The sequence below is a fragment of the Heptranchias perlo genome, chromosome 18 (assembly GCF_035084215.1).
Source record: "Heptranchias perlo isolate sHepPer1 chromosome 18, sHepPer1.hap1, whole genome shotgun sequence".
NCBI lineage: Eukaryota > Metazoa > Chordata > Chondrichthyes > Hexanchiformes > Hexanchidae > Heptranchias > Heptranchias perlo.
Genome location: NC_090342.1, coordinates 46,698,599 through 46,718,344, shown reverse-complemented (window position 1 = coordinate 46,718,344; position 19,746 = coordinate 46,698,599). Strand labels below are relative to the sequence as shown.

At 43.7% G+C, this 19,746-nt stretch overlaps 1 protein-coding gene across 1 annotated transcript in view; it reads right to left on the bottom strand.

The window, feature by feature from the left end:
• The window catches only part of LOC137334837 (A disintegrin and metalloproteinase with thrombospondin motifs 20-like), a 423,984-nt gene that overhangs the window by 134,984 nt on the left and 269,254 nt on the right, over positions 1-19,746 (bottom strand). The window contains exons 25-28 of the mRNA XM_067999860.1: positions 13,619-13,783; positions 12,212-12,505; positions 11,072-11,233; positions 9,851-10,027 (exon numbers count right to left, since the gene is read on the bottom strand). Coding sequence (XP_067855961.1) covers positions 9,851-10,027; positions 11,072-11,233; positions 12,212-12,505; positions 13,619-13,783 — 798 coding nt within the window. The remainder of the gene's footprint in view (positions 1-9,850; positions 10,028-11,071; positions 11,234-12,211; positions 12,506-13,618; positions 13,784-19,746) is intronic.

The window sequence follows — 19,746 nt, the reverse complement described above, 5'->3', positions numbered from 1 at the left end:
GGCTGGATCTGGGCCTGAAACTGGAAGTTCACCAAAGGAAGGGTTGGCGGTCTGGGGGAGGGGAAAAGATCCAGTACATCCCGGCCTTATGGGGCTGCAGCCATTTAAAGGAAACAAATTATTTTTCAGCCTTTCTAAAGATTGTAAGAGCTTTTCAGCTGTTTCTCTGTCTCCTAAAAGCTGCATGGGGCAGAAGAAGTGGCTGCCAAAAAACACAGTGAATGGCAAAATGAATGTGAAAGCAGTGAACAGAGTCTGTGAGAAATGGTGTGAATTGCACAGCATCCAAATTCCCCATTTGGTGGCTGAATGCGGAGTTGCTGCTCTATGAGGTGGGTCCCCTGTCCAACATTCCAGCGTGCTCTCCCCCAGAGACAGCGGTTCAACATGCCTGGTACTCAGGATCTGAGAACTGACGTGGAAGAAGATGGCACACTTTCAGGCAGACAATGTTTCTATTGATCAGATAAAAGGGCCAAGTCGGTATGCCACAAAGTGTAGCCTTTCAACCTGTTCCACATTCACCGCTGGTCCATACTAAGCTCTCACACAACCCTGCAGTCGTTTTATTGCTATCGTACTCCAGCAGGGGCTACACATTCAGGCTGCAGCTTATTTTTGATAGCTTTGGCATACTGATACCTTCAAATGGCTTCACGCATAAAATTATTTCAACACAACCAAAGCTTCGTGATGCATCGTCACTTACTGATACACTGGAAGGGTTGCAGTTTGCCCATCCTGTGTACCAGAAAGTGACCATCCATCATGTCACCATGTAGGTGCTCCTTCAACTTTCAACTACTTCATTGCTTACATGACTAGATGGAACATAATACAAGGGAATACAATTGGATTACAGGGGAGGTTACAAGTTACAAGCCTTTGATTCTACTGGAAGAGGCTACCCATCCTTACATACAAGAATGTGGAGGGAATGGGGGAGGCTGAAGCTCAGAGCAATACCACCTGGCTCTTATGCTTTTTCCCTTTCTCACTCACTTCTGCACAGGTATGCACACAACCACACAAACATCACACACAGTAATCGAGCAATGCACATGCTGCTTTAAGGTGTGCCGACATTCTAACATTTGTAGAACCTGGAACGGCAGGCCGACAGTACAGCCGGTGGCTCAGAATACAGCACCTCGCAGAAATGGGGATGTTTGCTGATGATTGCACAGTGTTCAGTTCCATTCGCAACCCCTCAAATAATGAAGCAGTCCGAGCCAGCATGCAGCAAGACCTGGACAACATCCAGGCTTGGGCTCATAAGTGGCAAGTAACATTTGCGCCAGACAAGTGCCAGGCAATGACCATCTCCAACAAGAGAGGGTCTAACCACCTCCCCTTGATATTCAACAGCATTACCATCGCTGAATCCCTCACCATCAACATCCTGGGGGTCACCATTGACCAGGAACTTAACTGGACCATATAAATACTGTGGCTACAAGGGCAGGTCAGAGGCTGGGTATTCTGCGGCGAGTGACTCACCTCCTGACTCCCCAAAGCCTTTCCACCATCTACAAGGCACAAGTCAGGAGTGTGATGGAATACTCTCCACTTGCCTGGATGAGTGCAGCTCCAACAACACTCAAGAAGCTCGACACCATCCAGGACAAAGCAGCTCACTTGATTGGCACCCCATCCACCACCCTAAACATTCACTCCCTTCACCACCGGCGCACAGTGGCTGCAGTGTGTACCATCCACAGGATGCACAGCAGCAACTCGCCAAGGCTTCTTCGACAGCACCTCCCAAACCCGTGACCTCTACCACCTAGAAGGACAAGAGCAACAGGCACATGGGAAAAACACCACCTGCACGTTCCCCTCCAAGTCACACACCATCCCGACTCGGAAATATATCGCCGTTCCTTCATCGTCGCTGGGTCAAAATCCTGGAACTCCCTTCCTAACAGCACTGTGGGAGAACTTTCACCACACGGACTGCAGCGGTTCAAGGAGGTTGCTCACCACCACCTTCTTAAGGGCAATGACCCCCCACATCCCAGTGAACCCCCACATCCCAGGAACGAGTAAAAAAAAGGTACACTCTGTGCCTCTCTCTCACCATTTGCCAGCACTAACGCAGCTACACACATCCTGGAGAATGTAGTTACTGAGTTTCAGGAGGTTGGATTGGGTGAGTCACAGTGCACAGGCGTGAAGGAGGGAGCGGAGGTGGCAGAAGAAGAGCAAGAAGCTGATGCCTGGATGGCTACGTGGCTGTCATCATTAATCCCTTCTATTTTGGGAAATACAGCAGTCAGTGACAGTGCCACATCATTGTCTTGGTGACATTCGATGGGAAATTAGATGAAATTATTGGCCATGCTGACCAATGCATCAGTCACCTGTTCGATACATGTAGACACCGGATTGACTGATATTGCAGATGATCCCGATGCCAGTCAAGGAGGCAAAGATGGAAAAACTAAGGGTAATCGACACCTTGATTGCCACTATCCCTATGGTGCACATTGGTTTTCGGTCTCCATGCAACAGATGGCACTGATCTGCAACTGGTTCTATGTTGGGCTGGAGTGTGTGGACCTTGATCACTATGTAGCTTGAGCCTTGTGCAACAAGTATAATGAAGGAGGGTCTGCTGAATCCAGAGCATAAAGCCCTTGCAGAGCTGCTGCTCAAAAACAAAGGGATTTGACCCCAAGTGGCTGCATTGGTGGGGGTAGGTGGGGGGGGGGGGGGCTGAGAGTCAAAAGGAAAGACAATGCAATGTGGAGGCAAAAAATGAAGTTTTGGGGCAAATAGCATAGTGGTACTGTCTTTGACCCCCTGTTTGATAGCTGATAGAGTGGGCAATCTGCCACATGAGGTAGATCAGTTGAGGCTTGCCCTATTTGGCACTTCAGGGCAACCTTCCCAGAGGGCAGCGGTGCACCATACCTTGGAGGAGATAGCAACCTGACTGAACACTGGGTACAGTACCAAGAGGATCTAGAAACAGAAGACAGCTCACTCTGAGAGATCTGACAAGGTAAGACCAACAAACAGTACCGTGTACCAAGTAGATGATGCATTCCACAAAGAGCATATATCAACCTGTTCCACATTTACTATTGCCTCACACTAAGTCTTCACACAACCTTACAGTTCTTTCACTGCATCTCATGCATACCCATACACCAGCAGGGCACACGGTAAAGGTGCAATGTTCAATAAAAGCTTTGCCACACTCACATCTTTCCAGGGCTTCAGGTCGGACAAGACAGTCATCGAGGATCTCGTGCATGTCGGGAAATGCAGCACTGTAGTGACATTGGGCATGCACGTCATAGTGTTCAATGGGAAAGGAGATAAAAGTGTTGGCTGTGCTGAACAACACATCGGTTATCTTTTTAATTGATACAGTGCCTGATATGCAGTGCTAGTCAGAAATGAGCCATGATAGAAAGGTTACAGCACGGAAGGAGGCCGTTCGGCCCATCGAGTCCGCGCCAGCTCTATGCAAGAGCAATCCAGCAATCATTCCAGATCCTAACCACACCCTGTGTAAAAAAGTCTTTCCTCATGTCACCTTTGGTTCTTTTGTCAATCGCCTTAAATCTATGTCCTCTGGTCCTTGACCCTTCCGCCAATGGGAACAGTTTCTCTCTATCTACTCTGTCTAGACACTTCATGAGTTTGAATACCTCTATCAAATCTCCTCGCAACCATCTCTGTTCCAAGGAGAACAACCCCAGCTTCTCCAGTCTATTCACGTAACTAAAATCCCTCATCCCTGGAATCATTCTAGTAAATCTCTTCTGGACCCTTTCTAAGGCCTTCACATCTTTCCTGAAGTGCGGTGCCCAGAACTGGACACAATACTCCAGTTGTGGCCGAACCAGTGTTTTATAAAGGGTCATCATGACTTCCATACTTTTGTACTCTGTGCCTCTATTTATAAAGCCCAGGATCCCGTATGCTTTTTTAACCGCTTTCTCAACCTGTCCTGCCACCTTTAACGATTTGTGCACATATACCCCCAGATCCCTCTGTTCCTGTACCCCTTTAAGAGTTGTGCCTTTAGTTTATATTGCCTCTCCTCATTCTTCCTACCGAAATGTATCGCTTCGCAATTATAGTGATCTTGCCAATCACTATAGTGCAGTCTCTACGTTGCAAGTTTTCTGCGGTTGCCTTTGCTGCACATAACAAAACTGTTTCTAGCTGACCTATAACAAGCTGAAACAGATGCCTGGTTCATTGGAAAATAGGTGTGGTGTAGTAAGAATGGCAGAATGGTTGGTGCCTGTTGATCTCCCTGGCATTCCTTCTTCCATCTCGTACTATCTCAGCCATGAAATATGGTATTTGAGACACTTTAAAAATAAACTCACCTTAAGGAGTGAAAAAAATGGCCAGCAATTCTTTCATAAAAATTATTAATAATAATCTCATAAATATAGCAAAAATGCTTAACAGAAACACTGCTCTATGAATGTATTTTGAACATTACAAAAAACAAAAGCTTTCCAAAGGCTATTTAAGAGTTCCTGCAGCCATAGACCTTCCCTTGGCCTCGTTTCAGATGGGTGCACAAAGAAAAAACAGCAAACCCAGCACAAATACCGTTAAATTGTGCTAGATGTGGTTTTAAATACCTTTGTGTTAAATCTGGGCCCTTAATGAGGCTCGCACAGCAAATGGGCACAAGCACTTCAACACTCTAAAATTAGAAGAGTGCTGAATTGCAGGTCAGAAAGAAATTGGTGCAAGGCTTACTCTCCCAGTTCAGCTGTCCCTCTGTGCTGGTTACAGCCCTGCTTTCCCAGTGTACAGTACTGTAGAATCGGCCCTAATATCTGGTCTTCTCGCAGGAGAAATAAATAGAAAACATTTCCTACCAAGTTATAATGTTCTCGGATATATCTTATTCTTCTAATTGCTTAGAGGCAAAATTATATTATGAAGCCTAAAGTTCCTCCTCTTTGTAAAACAGTATAACACTTTCTTTGATAGCTTTACTTAGACCAACATAGAGTATAGAGTGTAGAAACTTACTTTACATGACCTATTTCTCCTCTACCCCTTCAAAGATATCTATCGTCATAACAAGCCAGCTGTAGTCTTGTACTTACACTCAAATGGATTCCTATATCAAGAATCGCATCATTTACAAGTCACATAATACTGAACCTTGATAAAGTTATTAAAGCTCTTGTTTCACAATATAAAACCATGGTTAATAAACCACATGTACCACAGGTGATAGTTGCAGCCATGGTTTATTTATAGAGATTTATTACTTGTTTCCTGGTGCCACTATAAAGTGTGCTATACATTGGATATACCTACTTATAGTTTATTGACAATTAAACCATCTCGTAACAATAAGCCCAAGGGGTGTGTTACACAGTCGAGTTTCATTCTGTGCTTTATCGTTGTTAGTTAGAGCTAGTTCACTCTATACCACTTTCAAATACTGTATTTCAGTGGTAAACCTACGAGTTACATATGGATGCATTCCCTCATTTTGTTTATGGTATCCAATGACCAGCCATGATATTGAAACAATTATTTTCCTGATTGACTGTCTTTGGGGTTTGACTGTATGCCAATTACTGCTTTCAGAAGAGACATTCTTCTACTTGTTATTCCCAGGTACGGATCACAATTGCTAAATGAGGAATCAAGAATCTAACACCGGAGTGAAAAAGGGGACCCCTGCTAAGTGGGAAAAAAAGGTCTCAATGCATACCAAAATGGCAAAGACTTCAGACCAAGTGGAAACAGGAATATCATGTGACGAACCTGCAAACAGACCATTAAATACGTCAAAAATCTACAAATGATGTTCGGGTTCACTAAATGCACTGGATTTAATACAGTCCGTATGAGTTAATGGTGGAAGGAAGTTGTTTTAATCCATCAGACAAGACAGTGGGCAGATTATTTGCACTAAGGCCTCTAACCAATGCCATTCTTTAGCTAGTCCCAAGAACGTGAGTGGGAGTAGTTTACCCTGCTGTACTCTGGTGAAGCAACTTGGCTTGGTTCGGGGAACTAGGTATAAACCTGCATCATGCCACTTCATGGACTAGTACAATGATTCACAAAGACTCTATGGACAATCTTGCACTTGGTACAATTCAGAGACACCAGCTGACTTTCACTGTACATATAGTCAGGTATTGACGGGATCTTCTTAATGGCAATGGTCTCAGAAATTAGAATAATTAATTTCTATCAGTGGGTCCCAATTAACAAGTCACAACCATTCTATTCTGCATTTCATTTTTTTTAAACAGAAAATTCAATGTACTTTATATAATATTCCATAAAGTGGGAACTTTTACCCAGGATGCCGTAATCAGAGACCAATAAAAGAAAAATTGCTTGTGGGCAATCAACTTTTGCTTATAGAAGCAGGGGCCAAACCGTTGAGCAATAAGCAGTCCACAGTCTAGTGAGAATAGTTTCAACAAACCACGTATATAAGATTTAAAATGTTTACACCATAATAAAAACACCAGATAAGATTCTACAATATGGTACTCTTTAATATTTTACAATTTGAAAATAAGTTTGTGAACAAAGTAATTATTTTCCATATGTCATTTAAAATAAATATTAATATCACTGAAAGAATGCAAAAATAAATACACTTTAAACAAAGGATTTTAAGTGTCTTCAACGCTGATGATGCAGCATTCACTGCAACCCATTCATTTTAGCCTATTGGTTATTTCGGATGAGCAAAGGTGGGCTTATCCATGGAGGTCTTGCTCAGAATGCGTAAGGCAAATCAGGCAATTCACAATTCACAAGTAACAGAAAATGAAAAGTATATTAAATAGCAGCAAAGGCCAGCAAAAAAAAACATTTGTATAGTGAACACAAGAATGTTAGCAAACAAAAAACAGGAAGGTCATGATGTTTGACTGGAGCGACACAGAACAAACTGACAAAAAAAAGCAAATCAAAATTCAAATCACACTTGTTGAATCAACAAAAATGTATTATTTGCAAACCACTATTGAGAGGGAAAAAGGTTTTGGCTGGTCACTCGAACATGATACCTGGTGGACAATGTGTCTTCTTCAAGTTACTTTTACATCGGCTCAACGGAATAAAACTTAAAGTAACACTATCTTTGTGGAAAAGCATTTTGCCAATCTTTTGGGGCCGAAAAGAGTGAGAAGAGCCTCGCATCATTTTCATCACAAACACATCAAGAACAAGAGGTACAATGATGCAACCTACATCGTTATGCAAATAATGTAAACAAATAATAAAAAAGGCTGGTCAAAGTTATTTTCATGAAAATGATGCCCTTTCTTTAAAAAAAAGCAGCTTCACCACTTTGCAGTACTTTCAGCAGATTTTTGGTTCCTCCCTCAATGAATATGAGATAAAGTGGCACTTTTGAGAGTTACCCAACTCCATCCTACTTGAGTTCAAATAACTAAAGATCGGCAGATGAAAGCAATTAACTGCTCCTCACGTACAACGAGTACCAGCTTTTACTGATATTTCTCCAACCCCTAAAGATTCCCTGTGTTGCTGCCCAGTACTGTGCTTCTTCCTTCATTCAGGTGGAATAAAACGCTATGACCATGATTTCGCCATAGCCTTTGTCAATGCTGGGCTATGACTGGGTAATAAGAGGTTGGTTTCTGCACAGCAGCACTCACAAGTACCTCTTGCCCTGTCGAGTTAAGACTGATCACTCAATTTCCATAAAGGGGTCGAACAGTCTGGTCAAGACCAAACAAAACTCATTTCTGAGGACAGCAAAGTTTATACTCTATGATCAAAGTCCAAGCACACTACTGGTTACTCTGACGAGGGATAGCTTAAATCAGATAAACAATTGTATAAAAGCACATATCTTGTGTGGATGATTACCTGTGCTCAAGGTGAAGGTTGGAGAAACTATGGATTATAAATGAACGTAAAATCGAACTACTTAAAGGATGTTGGGAAGGGGTCAGAGAGTCATATTCAGAGTAAGGAATGGTCAGGAAATAAAAATGAATGGGATTGGGAAGGAACCAATTCAAAACTCAAATGAAAATATTGATCTTTGATTTAAAAATGTATTTCACTTGTATACAGAATCAAAGTCTGACATAAATACAGCAAAGCTGAAGCATTATTTTTTAAAATACATTTTAATTGACAATATTTAAAGGGATAATGACACACTGGTCACCAGAGTAAATGTTGAGTTGCCAGTGAGAGAAATCCAAAGCTTGCCACAGCCATAGCTCAAACTGACTTTACCAATGTAGCCAATATAAACAAATCAAATAAGTGACTAGAACATGTACAACTGCTTGCCTGGCTTCTGTATAAATATATATGCGATACTTGTCGTGTAACTATATAGCATAAAAAACAAAACAGGAGAAAAAAGGTGTCGCAATCCTTCGATTAGTTTAATGAAACGAGCAATTGCTCGAGATGCTGCAGAAACTCCGGCAGCTCTAAGGACTGCAGTGTTGAGCGTCGACAGGAAGCACAAAGACATGGTTAAGATTTTTCACAATGCCAGCAACAAATGAAGCATCGAAAGCTGCATCATCACAAATGAATGGAGGTATTTAGCCATTTGTTCTATTCAAACTGGAGCAGCATGTTTAGAGGTAATAATCTGTTAATGGCTGCAAACCAGTAACTGCAATTAAACTCGCAGTCACCAAGTCATTTTCAATGAAGTAAAAAGAATAGTCCCTGTAGTGCTGATCTGATTCTCTTCAGTTCAAGGTATCATGAAGCAGCATGCCCTCAATAGTCAGGATACAACTTTGTAACTGTGGTGTCTTATAGTTTTCTGTATGTAGTTTTATGGCCTGTTATCTTTATTGTGTCACAATATTGTATCTCTGCCTCTGATGCTAATGATGCAACTGTGACTGGAAGGTATCAGCAAGGAACAGGCCCAAGAATGGAATCCAGCTCCTCGGTGAGAACTTCCAGCTTAAGAGTGTTCACTAATCATGAGATAAATACTCATATTCCATATGAATTATTTTACATGTATAAGATAATACAGCTAAGTTACTTTAATAATATCTGGCCATCCACATACAATCTGTGTTTGTAATACATTGCATTAGATTATGAAATGAGAAGAGGGTTTATTACAGCAAATCCCACATCATTTCCATTGTGCAATTTTTGTTGTTGTTGCTTTTTGCAGACAGACCTTAAAGTCTGTCTGTGGATATTAAAAACACCCGTCAGAAAAATAGCATTTAAAAAAACATGTGCATAACTAAAAGAGTTTCCTCATTGCATTCATGATTAAAACAAACTTTAAAGATACAGACTGTACAAAATTACACTTTCTATTATACAAATTATCTGGTTTTCATTTGTTGCTGTTTTGATCCATTGCTATTAAAAAAAATTCCCTATACACAAATTTACAAATTATTCACGTTGATTACAGGGTAACCATTAACCAAGTGAAACCAATGGAAAACGAGTTATACATTACCATTATTTTTTCCAGTATAAAAATGCTTCCATTCTACATCTAAAACCAGCCAGCTATTTAGTACTATAATTAGGCATATGTGGCTATTGAAGCCAAATTCTTCAAAGGCTGTTAGTAAACAGAACTTTAATAATGCCTTTTATATATCATAAAGCACCATCTTAGCTCTTGACCTGAAAATGGGACAGCTACGTGGAATGCATCCCTGGCAACAGTTTGCATTCTAACTCCTCCCTTCTCCTCATAAAAATTTAAGTGTGTGGTTATTGCTTATGTTACATTCAAGAACAAAAATAATTACATCTCCCTGCAATTAAGCACAAATGTATTATGATTCTGAGTAGGTACACACAAACACAAGAGAAAAAGAGAAAGAGAATACTATCGTACCGAATTCCATGGTCCTCGATGCCATGAAACACCGCCAGGGCAAGGATGCATGTTGCACTGTTCCCTATCTGGAGGCTTTTCCAAGATGTCACAGCTTTGGTCACTCAGTCTTTGGCCATGTGGCAGTTGGCAGATGACCAGTCTTGTTCTTGTTCCACCAGCACAAGGTTGTGTACACTGCACAATAATCAGAAATCACAATGAGGACTGGATTAACTGGGTCCACAGGTTAACTGGGCACTGCACCTAAATGGGACTTGATCTCAAGTGTACAATGTCTCTGAGCAGGCTAAATCCACCACCACTGACACACAGGTTGCCAATGCTGGCCTTTAAGAAATTCCAATCAGCCATTAGTCATACACCAAAGACTTTACTGGTTCACTACTGGCTTTCTGGTCATAGGATTTTACTGTGAAGTGACCAGCTTTATCTATTTTCCTGCTTGCAAACAAAATATTACAAATATCAAATACAGAGCACCATGCAAAACGATTAATATCAGATTTCATAATTGTTTCACGCACGACACAAGACACCAAAATCACCACATAACATCTATTTCAAGTTTGCGAAGACCAGCAACTTTAAAACTTTAAACACCAGAAAAAATCATAACTAAGACAAATCAGTGCCTGGATATCTCCCGTTATAACACAGAGGGTTTTGTGCAGAATTCACTAAAGAGATGTGGAATATAGCTTCCCCTATTCATGTCGTCAACAGAACAGGAAGTAGGCGATGTCACTGAAAGAGAGACCTTTTAAGCAACATATCTCCTGGCTGTTCATAAGCAGCTGTTTGAAAGAATAAAGCACAAGTAAATTTTAATAAGACATCAACTGATTCTGTGGGAACATCTGGTGAAATGCACAGGTGAATGGGCTCGGGTACTGGAGAGCCAAATATTGCAGCTAATCGGCAGGAGTCGAACCTAAGTGGCGAGAGCCCAATGGATTTCTGGTTCATCACCTAAACCACTCAGCCACGACTGCACAAGTACAAGGGCAATTGAGGGACTCTAAAGAGTGTATGGATAACATTTAGCATAATTATGTGGCAATTGAGATCAATGGAGTTCCCCTCTAAAAGTGACACTCAGAAAAGCCGTAAAAATCAAGTACTTCAATCCGGAACTGAAATGATTTAGAGCACAATGAATATTATGTTTAATCACTAAGTAACTTCTGGAAAATGTAATTCACTTCTCAGAAAACGTACCTCACCCCAGTTCCCGTAGTTCCAGTGAGGACAGGCTCCAGCATCACAGTGCCTGGTCTCTGCAGGCTTCGCTCTCTCGTCACAGTAGTTGGCAGTGCGTCCTTCTGCATCTTGGCAGACTACCACTCGACGTTGAAATCCACCTGTGCAAGTGCTTGAGCACTAAAATAATTTGTTTGTCAATAAGTAACTCCGGAAAAGCTTTTAAGTTTTAGGGTTTTAATCAATGGCTGAGCTCTTCTGACAACAAGAAACTCAGCTAGAATGTCACTCGAACTTAAGATTCCTGACCTGCCCACTGAAATTTTAGAAACAATTAGGGTATCATTTTTCAAATTTGGGTTTCCAGAGGGAATGCAAATCCACTGATCTGTGGATCATGGAAGTATGGTGCGTGCTCCCCATGATTTTCCTTCCCTGGAATATCACAGCAGTGCTCCTCTCTGGAGCTGGAGCTTGAACCCAGGACCATTCTAACTCAGAGGTGAGAGTGCTACCACTGAGCCAAGGCTGACAGCTAATTATCAGTTGAAAGTTCTGGGCAGTGCTCACCTCAATTTCCGATTTGCTCTGCTAGCAGTCAAGACTCCCCAGCAGTAGTACAGAATCATAGAATTAACCCCTCCACCACCGCTCCCAGCGTCCTCTTTGAAATTATTGTTAACTTTTATTTGAAATGGAATATAATCAAGCCTAAAAATGATTGCAATATTAGTTAGAACACCTAGTGCTCCTGTTAAAATGGCAAGTGAAGGAATGTCAAATGAATGCTAAACTCTAATATTGCGAACAGTAGTTTCTAGGTTAAAATCTCATTCTGACCGGGAGATCTTCAATCTTATGACAATAAATGCAAATTATACAAAAAATGTAAGGGATCACAAAAGTCTCATTTAACTTGAAATCAAATCTGAAACCAAATTCTTTAAGCTTACAATCTTATTCACAACCTTGCTAGCAATGGTTATTGTATCAGATTCCTCTGCTTTTATTTTAGGTGATGGCTCAGTGGAACCATTAATAATTTATGCACGTAATTGTTTACTTGCAAAAACAAGATTTTAAATGTTCCTTCTTAGAAAAATACCGAGCCGGCAAATGACTGCAACAAAATGCCTTTTAGTTGTGCGCATCACTTACTGCCCCCCAAGGTCCTGTCCTCCACTGACTTTCCCCTGACAGGCTGTTCCACATATTCTGGCCGACGACATCCTGGGAGGGATAGTCCGCGTGGGGCTGTGGATAGTCGTGCTGTGGGAAGTGGACCGGGTAGTCGTGCTGGTGATAGGTCCGGGGGCACGGGGGCATACTGCATTCTTGCTCCTGAGCCGGCCTCTCCTCAGCATCGCAATCACTCTCGTCTGTCATTTGGTGGTGGTAGCTGGTGCAGACAACCTGACGGGTCACTCGTCCGGGACCACAGCTGACGGAGCACTGGACGCAAGAGAGACAGGCAAACAATTGTTAATGCGTTAACAGCGAGAGATTAGCTGCCTCAACAGCTTCGTGCACGAGCGTTTGCCACGCCGCGATCCGGAATGCACTGCCTGAAAGGGTGGTGAAAGCAGATTCAACAGTAACTTTCAAAAGGCAATTGGATATATGCTTGAACAGGAACAATTTTCAGGGCTATGGGGAAAAAGTGGAGACTAATCGGATTGCTCTTTCGAAGAGCCGGGACAGGCCCAATGGTCCGAATGGCCTCCTTCTGTGCAGTAAGATTCTATGATTCATTACTGAGCCATATAGAGAAGGTCGCAGGTTCGATTCCCCATCCTTACTAAGTTAACTGAAATCTTTAGGGTGCTACAATCAGCCTCACTGCCATTAAGCCACGAAAGGTGAAATTCACCCAGGGCTTCTGCTTCTGGAAGCTGCCCATAAATTGCTGCTGTTACACAAGCCTGTTAGATTTGGATACAAGCATGCTTGCTTGTGATGCCTTCCGTGGTTAAATACCCTGCTGATGCTCACTGCCTAGCCTCAGGAGTGAAGAATGGCCACTTGAGCAGGGTGGAAGAGGCCTGCTGGACTCTATTAAACCAAACCGCAGCAAGAGTCATTCCAGCATTTTCAGGAGCAGGAATAGGGGAAAAAATTAGAAGACAAAGAAAAAAAAATTGGCGCAATAGTTCACACATATTCTTATGAATCGTAACAGTTTTTGCCACACAGAAGTTGCCAAGAAGGGAGGAGCCAGCACGTAAAATCAGCAAAGTTTTATCACTGACAATAGCCTTCCCACCCTCTTCATAATGAGTGGTGGGGATTTCTCTCAGCAGTGAAAAAAAGGGCAAAGTTGAGAAAAGGACAAGTTGAGAAAGGCATGCTCCCTGCCAAGAAGAGGGAGTCAAAGATTGGGATATAACACTGTAGCCCTCATTCTCTGACCTGCACGCCATGTCGGCAAAACCTCCCACTGGGAATGCAGAATTGTCCCCATAGTTACCATGGTTACTTGGGTGTCGGCACTTTGATCTGCCAATAATGAAATGCCAAGGCTTTCCATCAATGATGTTCTCTAATAGCAGAAGCTGGAGCACTTACAGATGACCATTCCCCAGCACGCCATTGTCCACAGGGACTGAAGCACGTTGACATCTCGGGAGGGCGAGGCAAGTGAGCACAGAACGACTCATCGGCAATGCCACCCTGAGCATCTCTGCAGCTGACATAGCGAGCGTGCGTTCCTTTCCCGCAGGTAGTGGAACACTGCCAACAAAAACATGTTCCCAAGGGTCATAAAACAGATACTTTCAGCCTTAAAATTACATTTTATACTTTAAACTACGGTAAAAGAAACAGCATCAAGGAAATACAAAATAAAGTCTCTACATCTTAAATCGGTACATTTAAATTGACACACAAAGTGTCATGGAAAGAACATTGAGAAATATTAGCAGGAGTTGGCCACATGGCCCCTTGAGCCTACTCTGCCATTCGATAAGATCATGGCTGATCTTCTACCTCAAATCTACTTTCCTGCCCTATCCCCAAATCCCTTGATTCCCTTAATGTCCAAAAATCTATCGATCTCAGTTTTGAATATAGTCAACGACTGAACATCCACAGCCTTCTGGGGTAGAGAATTCCAAAGATTCACAACCCTCTGAGTGAAGAAACTTTTCCTCATCTTGGTCTTAAATGGCCGACCCCTTATCCTGAGACTATGACCCCTAGTTCTAGACTCTCTTGCCAGGGAAACAGCCTCTCAGCATCTACCCTGTCAAGCCCTCTAAGAATTTTATACATTTCAATGAGATCACGTCTCATTCTTCTAAACTCCAGAGAATATAGGCCCATTTTACTCAATCTCTCCTCATAGGACAACCCTCTCACCCAGGAATCAATCTAGTGAACCTTCTTTGAACCCTCTCTAAGGCAAGTATATCCTTCCTTAGGTAAGGAGACCAAAACTGTATACAGTACTCGAGGTATGGTCTCACCAAAGCCCTATATAATTGCAGCAAGACTTCCTTAGTCTTATACTCCAACCCATTGTAATAAAGGCTAACATACCATTTGCTTTCCTAATTGCTTGTTGTACCTCCATGTTAACTTTCTGTGATTCGTGTATAAGGACACCCAAATCCCTCTGAATACCAACATTTACTTGAATCATAGAAAGGTTACAGCACGGAAGGAGGCCATTCGGCCCATCGAGTCCGTGCTGGCTCTATGCAAGAGCAATCCAGCTAGTCCCACTTCCCCGCCCTTTTCCCGTAGCTCTGCAAAAATTTTTTCCTTTCAAATACTTATCCAATTCCCTTTTGAAAGCCACGATTGAATCTACCTCCACTATCCCCTCGGGCATTCCAGATTCTAACCACTCACTGTGTAAAAAAGTTTTTCCTCATATCACCTTTGGTTCTTTTGCCAATCACCATAAATCTATGTCCTCTGGTTCTTGACCCTTCTGCCAATGGGAACAGTTTCTCTCCATCTACTCTGTCTAGACCCTTCATGATTTTGAATACCTCTATCAAATCTCCTCTCAACCTTCTCTGTTCCAAGGAAAACAATCCCACCTTCTCCACTCTATCCACATAACCAAAGTCCCTCATCCCTGGAAACATTCTAGTAAATCTTTTCTGCACCCTCTCTAAGGCCTTCATGTCTTTCCTAAAGTGCGGTGCCCAGAACTGGACACAATGGCCCTGATCTTAGCAGGGAGGCGGGATGGCAGCGGGGGGACGATTGGGCGCGTGGGTAACCCGCCCAATAAAATCTGTTTGTTCTCCACGCAATCGCGGGTCAATTGGAGCCACTTAACGTGGCTTCTGGGTTTGCCGTCCGAAAGCTGCGCAGCAGGCGGACTGCGCACCCGCATCACAGGCTGTCAGCTGGAGGAGCTCTATTTAAAGGGGCAGTCCTCCAATGGCTGCTCCTGAAGAAACACCCACACGGCACAATGGAGCAGCACAGGGGAAAGGCTGCTCCAAGATTTAGCGATGCCTCACTCCAGTGTTACTGGATGGGGTGAGGAGGAGGAGGGATGTCTTCTACGGGAGGAAGTGGCCTGCCTCTGCCACCAAGAAGGCCTGGCTCGAGGTGGCAGAGGAGGTCACCAGCAGCAGCAACGTCTCCCGCACCTGGATCCAGTGCAGGAAGCGCTTCAATGATCTAACAAGATCAGCCAAAGTGAGTACACTTACTCATTCTCCTACATACCGTCTTCCACATCACCGCCCCCACCTCCGACTCATTCTGCACTGCCAACACTACTCTATCACATCACTCCTCACACCCACTTAAGGCTCATCCTCAACTTACCTGCACTTCCTCAGCATTTCCTCACCTCCCCATTACGCACCCCACCACTACCACTCAACCCAATCCTCATACAATGTCATGGCTCTGTCTCATACTCACCCTCTGATGCATCCCTTTCACAATCAGCCGCACCCAGACCAATGCATTCATCGGTTGGCCACGTCACCATCACTCGCTCACCCGTCTGTACTTTCTCCCCTTACAGGAGAAGAAAGCCCAGAATGCACGGGAGAGGGCGAGGACCGGAGGGGGGCCGCAACAAACCATTGTCCTCACAGATGCTGAGCAGGAGGCGCTGGAGCTGAGCCGCACCCTCGAGTGCCTGTCCGTCGGGGACACCGAGACTGGCACCCGACAAACGTCTGGTGACAGGACTTTAACATTCAGCACACACAATATGAATTGATGTTAACATGCCTTGCCATCTTCAGCACCTCAGTGTGCTCATTGCAACATGACACATCTGTGATCATGCTTAATATTGCCTTCTGTTCTCTTACAGGGCCTTCAGCGACTGCTATGACGGCAGAGGGCGATTCCTCAGAGGACCTGCCGGCTTCTGAGGGTCCACCGTCACATCTGAGCGAGCCATCCACCAGCGAAGATACACACACCTCGGTGGGTCCCAGTCCGCAGTTAGTTGGGATCGCACATGATAAGTTACCACATACATGTCAGCACGAGCAGATACTGGTGGCAGGGGCAGCTGTGGAGAGTCCACTTCGGTGGGAGCGCTCCTCTCCAGCTCTGCTCAGCTGGACGCAGATGCTGAACCCTGGGGGCCATCCTTCAAAGGGAGAATAATCGAGGGGCAGCAGCACATTTGCGAGGTGCTGGAACAGGTGCCATGCGCACTCTCCACAATCGCGCAGAGGATGGAGGAGTCCAACTCCTGCATGAGTGGAATGGTGGGAATCTCTGAGATACTGTCACGCGTAAGTGCGGGAATGTCTGCGATGGGGAGAAGGCTAGCCTCCATGGAGCTTCAAGCACGGCTCACAAATGAGTCCATTCAAGCCCTGACAATGGCTGTTCGGACTCAGGGTGAACAACATTCTGCCACCTTATACAGGCAGGCAGATACACTAACACTAGCCTTACAAGTCCACCAAACTGTCATCCAGCAGAGTGGCAGGAGTGGTATGGGCCTGGCCCAGAGGAGGGATGATGGTGAAAGGGGACATGGAAGTGTATATGTAAATGCAGGACTGTTTTGTGCAGGGAGGGGGAGGGCTGGTGTGGCCGCTGCTCTATTAGGTGGTGTAAGGACTGGACTCTTCACATTGTCTGATGTTAGGAGAACCGTTCACATATCAGTGACTCCCTGGCCTCACGAGCAGTCAGGTGAGTTGCTGTTCTGCCCATGGGTTGCTCCTGCTCCTCCTCCTCAATGTGGGTGGCAGATGTGGATGGGCCCTCCTCAAGCGGCACCCCTCTCTGTTGTGTCCTGTTGTGCAGGGCTCAACACACGACTATAATGCGTCCCACTCTGGTGTGTATTGAAGCACTCCCCCAGAACAATCAAGGCACCTGAAGTATACCTTGAGCAGCCCTATAGCATGCTCAATTGTAGACCTGGTAGTGTACCCGGACGTGTCACTGGGGAACTCGGAAGTCAGCGGGTTGGAGCCGGGCTCCAAACCCACTCGGCATTTTAACGATTTTCGGAGCCCCCCTGCCCCGTCATCCGAAAATCGGCCCCAATACTCCAGTTGTGGTCGAACCAGTGTTTTATAAAGGTTCTTCATGACTTCCTTGCTTATGTACTTTATGCCTCTACTTATAAACCCAGGGTCCCGTATGCTTTTTTAACCGCTTTCTCAACCTGCCCTGCCACTTTCAACTCTATCAAGTTAGTTAAACACGATTTGCTTTTAACAAATCTGTGCTGGCTTTTCTTAATCAATCTACACTTGTCCAAGTGACTGTTAATTCTGTCCCGGATTACTGTTTCTACGAGTTTCCCCACCACCAAGTTTAAACTGACTGGCCTGTAGTTCCTGGGTTTATCCTTACACCCTTTTTTGAACAAGGGTGTAATATTTGCAATTCTCCAGTCCTCTAGCACCACCCCCGTATCTATGGACGTTTGGAAGATTATGGCCAGGACTGCCGCAATTTCCACCCTTACTTCCCTCAGCAACCAAGGATGCATTCCATCCAGACTGGGTGACTTATCTACTTTAAGTACAGCTAGCCTTTCTAGAACATCCTCTTTATCAATTATTAGCGCATCCAGTATCTCAACTACATCTTCCTTTACTGAGACTTTGGCAGCATCTTCTTCCTTGGTAAAGACAGATGCGAAGTACTCATTCAGTAGCTCCGCCATGCCCCCTGCCTCCTTGAATCGATCTCCTTTTTGGTCCCTGATCGGCCCCACCCTCATCTTACCATCCGTTTACTGTTTATGTGCCTATAGAAGACTTTTGGATTCCCTTTTATGTTTGCCGCCAGTCTATTCTCATCCTCTCTCTTTGCCCCTCTTATTTTCTTTTTCACTTCCCCTCTGAACTTTCTATATTCAGCCTAGTTCTCACTTGCGTTATCAACCTGACATCTGTCATATGCCCCTTATTTCTGCTTCATCTTACTCTCTATCTCGTTTGTCAACCAGGGAGTTTTGGCTTTAATTGCCCTACCTTTCTCCCTCGTGGGAATGTACCCAGACTGTACCCGAACCATCTCCTCCTTAAAGGCCGCCCACTGTTCTCTCAGCGTTTAAAAAATATTCAGCTTTTCTATTCTTCTTACCAAAGTGGATAATTTCACATTTTCCCACATTATACTCCATCTGCCACTTTCTTGCCCAATCACTTAACCTGTCTATATCCCTTTGTAGCCTCTTTGCTTCCTCTTCACAACTTACTTTCCCTGCTAGCCTTGTATCATCAGCAAACTTGGATACATTACACTCGGTCCCCTCATCTAAATCATTGATATATATTGTAAACAGCTAAGTCCCAAGCACTGATCTTTGTGGCACCCCACTAGTTACAGCCTGCGAAAATGACCCGTTTATTCCTACTCTCTGTTTTGTGTCTGTCAACCAATCCTCAATCCATGCTAATATATTACCCCCAATTCCATGAGTCCTAATCTTGTATAACAACCTTTTATGTGGCACTTTATCGAATACCTTTTGAAAATTCAAATACACTACATCCACTGGTTCCCCTTTATCTACCCTGCCAGTTACACCCTCAAAAAACTCTAATAGATTTGTCAAACACGATTTCCCTTTCATAAAACTGTGTTGACTCTGCCTAATCATATTATGATTTTCTAAGTGCCCTGTTACCACGTTCTTAATAATAGATTCTAGCATTTTCCCTATTACTGATGGCTAACTGACCTACAGTTCCCTGTTTTCTCTCTCCCTCTTTTCTTGAATAGTGGGGTCACATTTACTACCCTCCAATCCACGGGGACCATTCTAGATTCTAGGGGATTCTGGAAAATCAAAACTAATGCATCCACTATCTCTGCAGTCACCTCTTTTAAAACCCTAGGATGTAGGCCATCAGGTCCAGGGGATTTGTCGGCTTTTAGTCCCATTAATTTCTCCAGTACTTTTTCTTTACTAATCTTAATTACTTTAAGTTCCTCGCTCTCATTAGACCCTTGATTTTTGTGTCTTCTACTGTGAAGACATATAAAAAATATTTGTTTTACGTCTCTGCTATTTCCTTATTCCCCATTATAATTTCTCCGGACTCTGCCTCTAAGGGACCCACGTTTACTTTCACTAATCTTTTCCTTTTTACATTCTTGTAGAAGCCCTTACAATCTGTTTTTATATTTCTTGCTAGTTTACTCTCATATTCTATTTTCTCCCTCTTTATCAATTTTTGGTCATCCTTTGTTGATTTCTAAAACCCTCCCAATCCTCAGTCTTACTA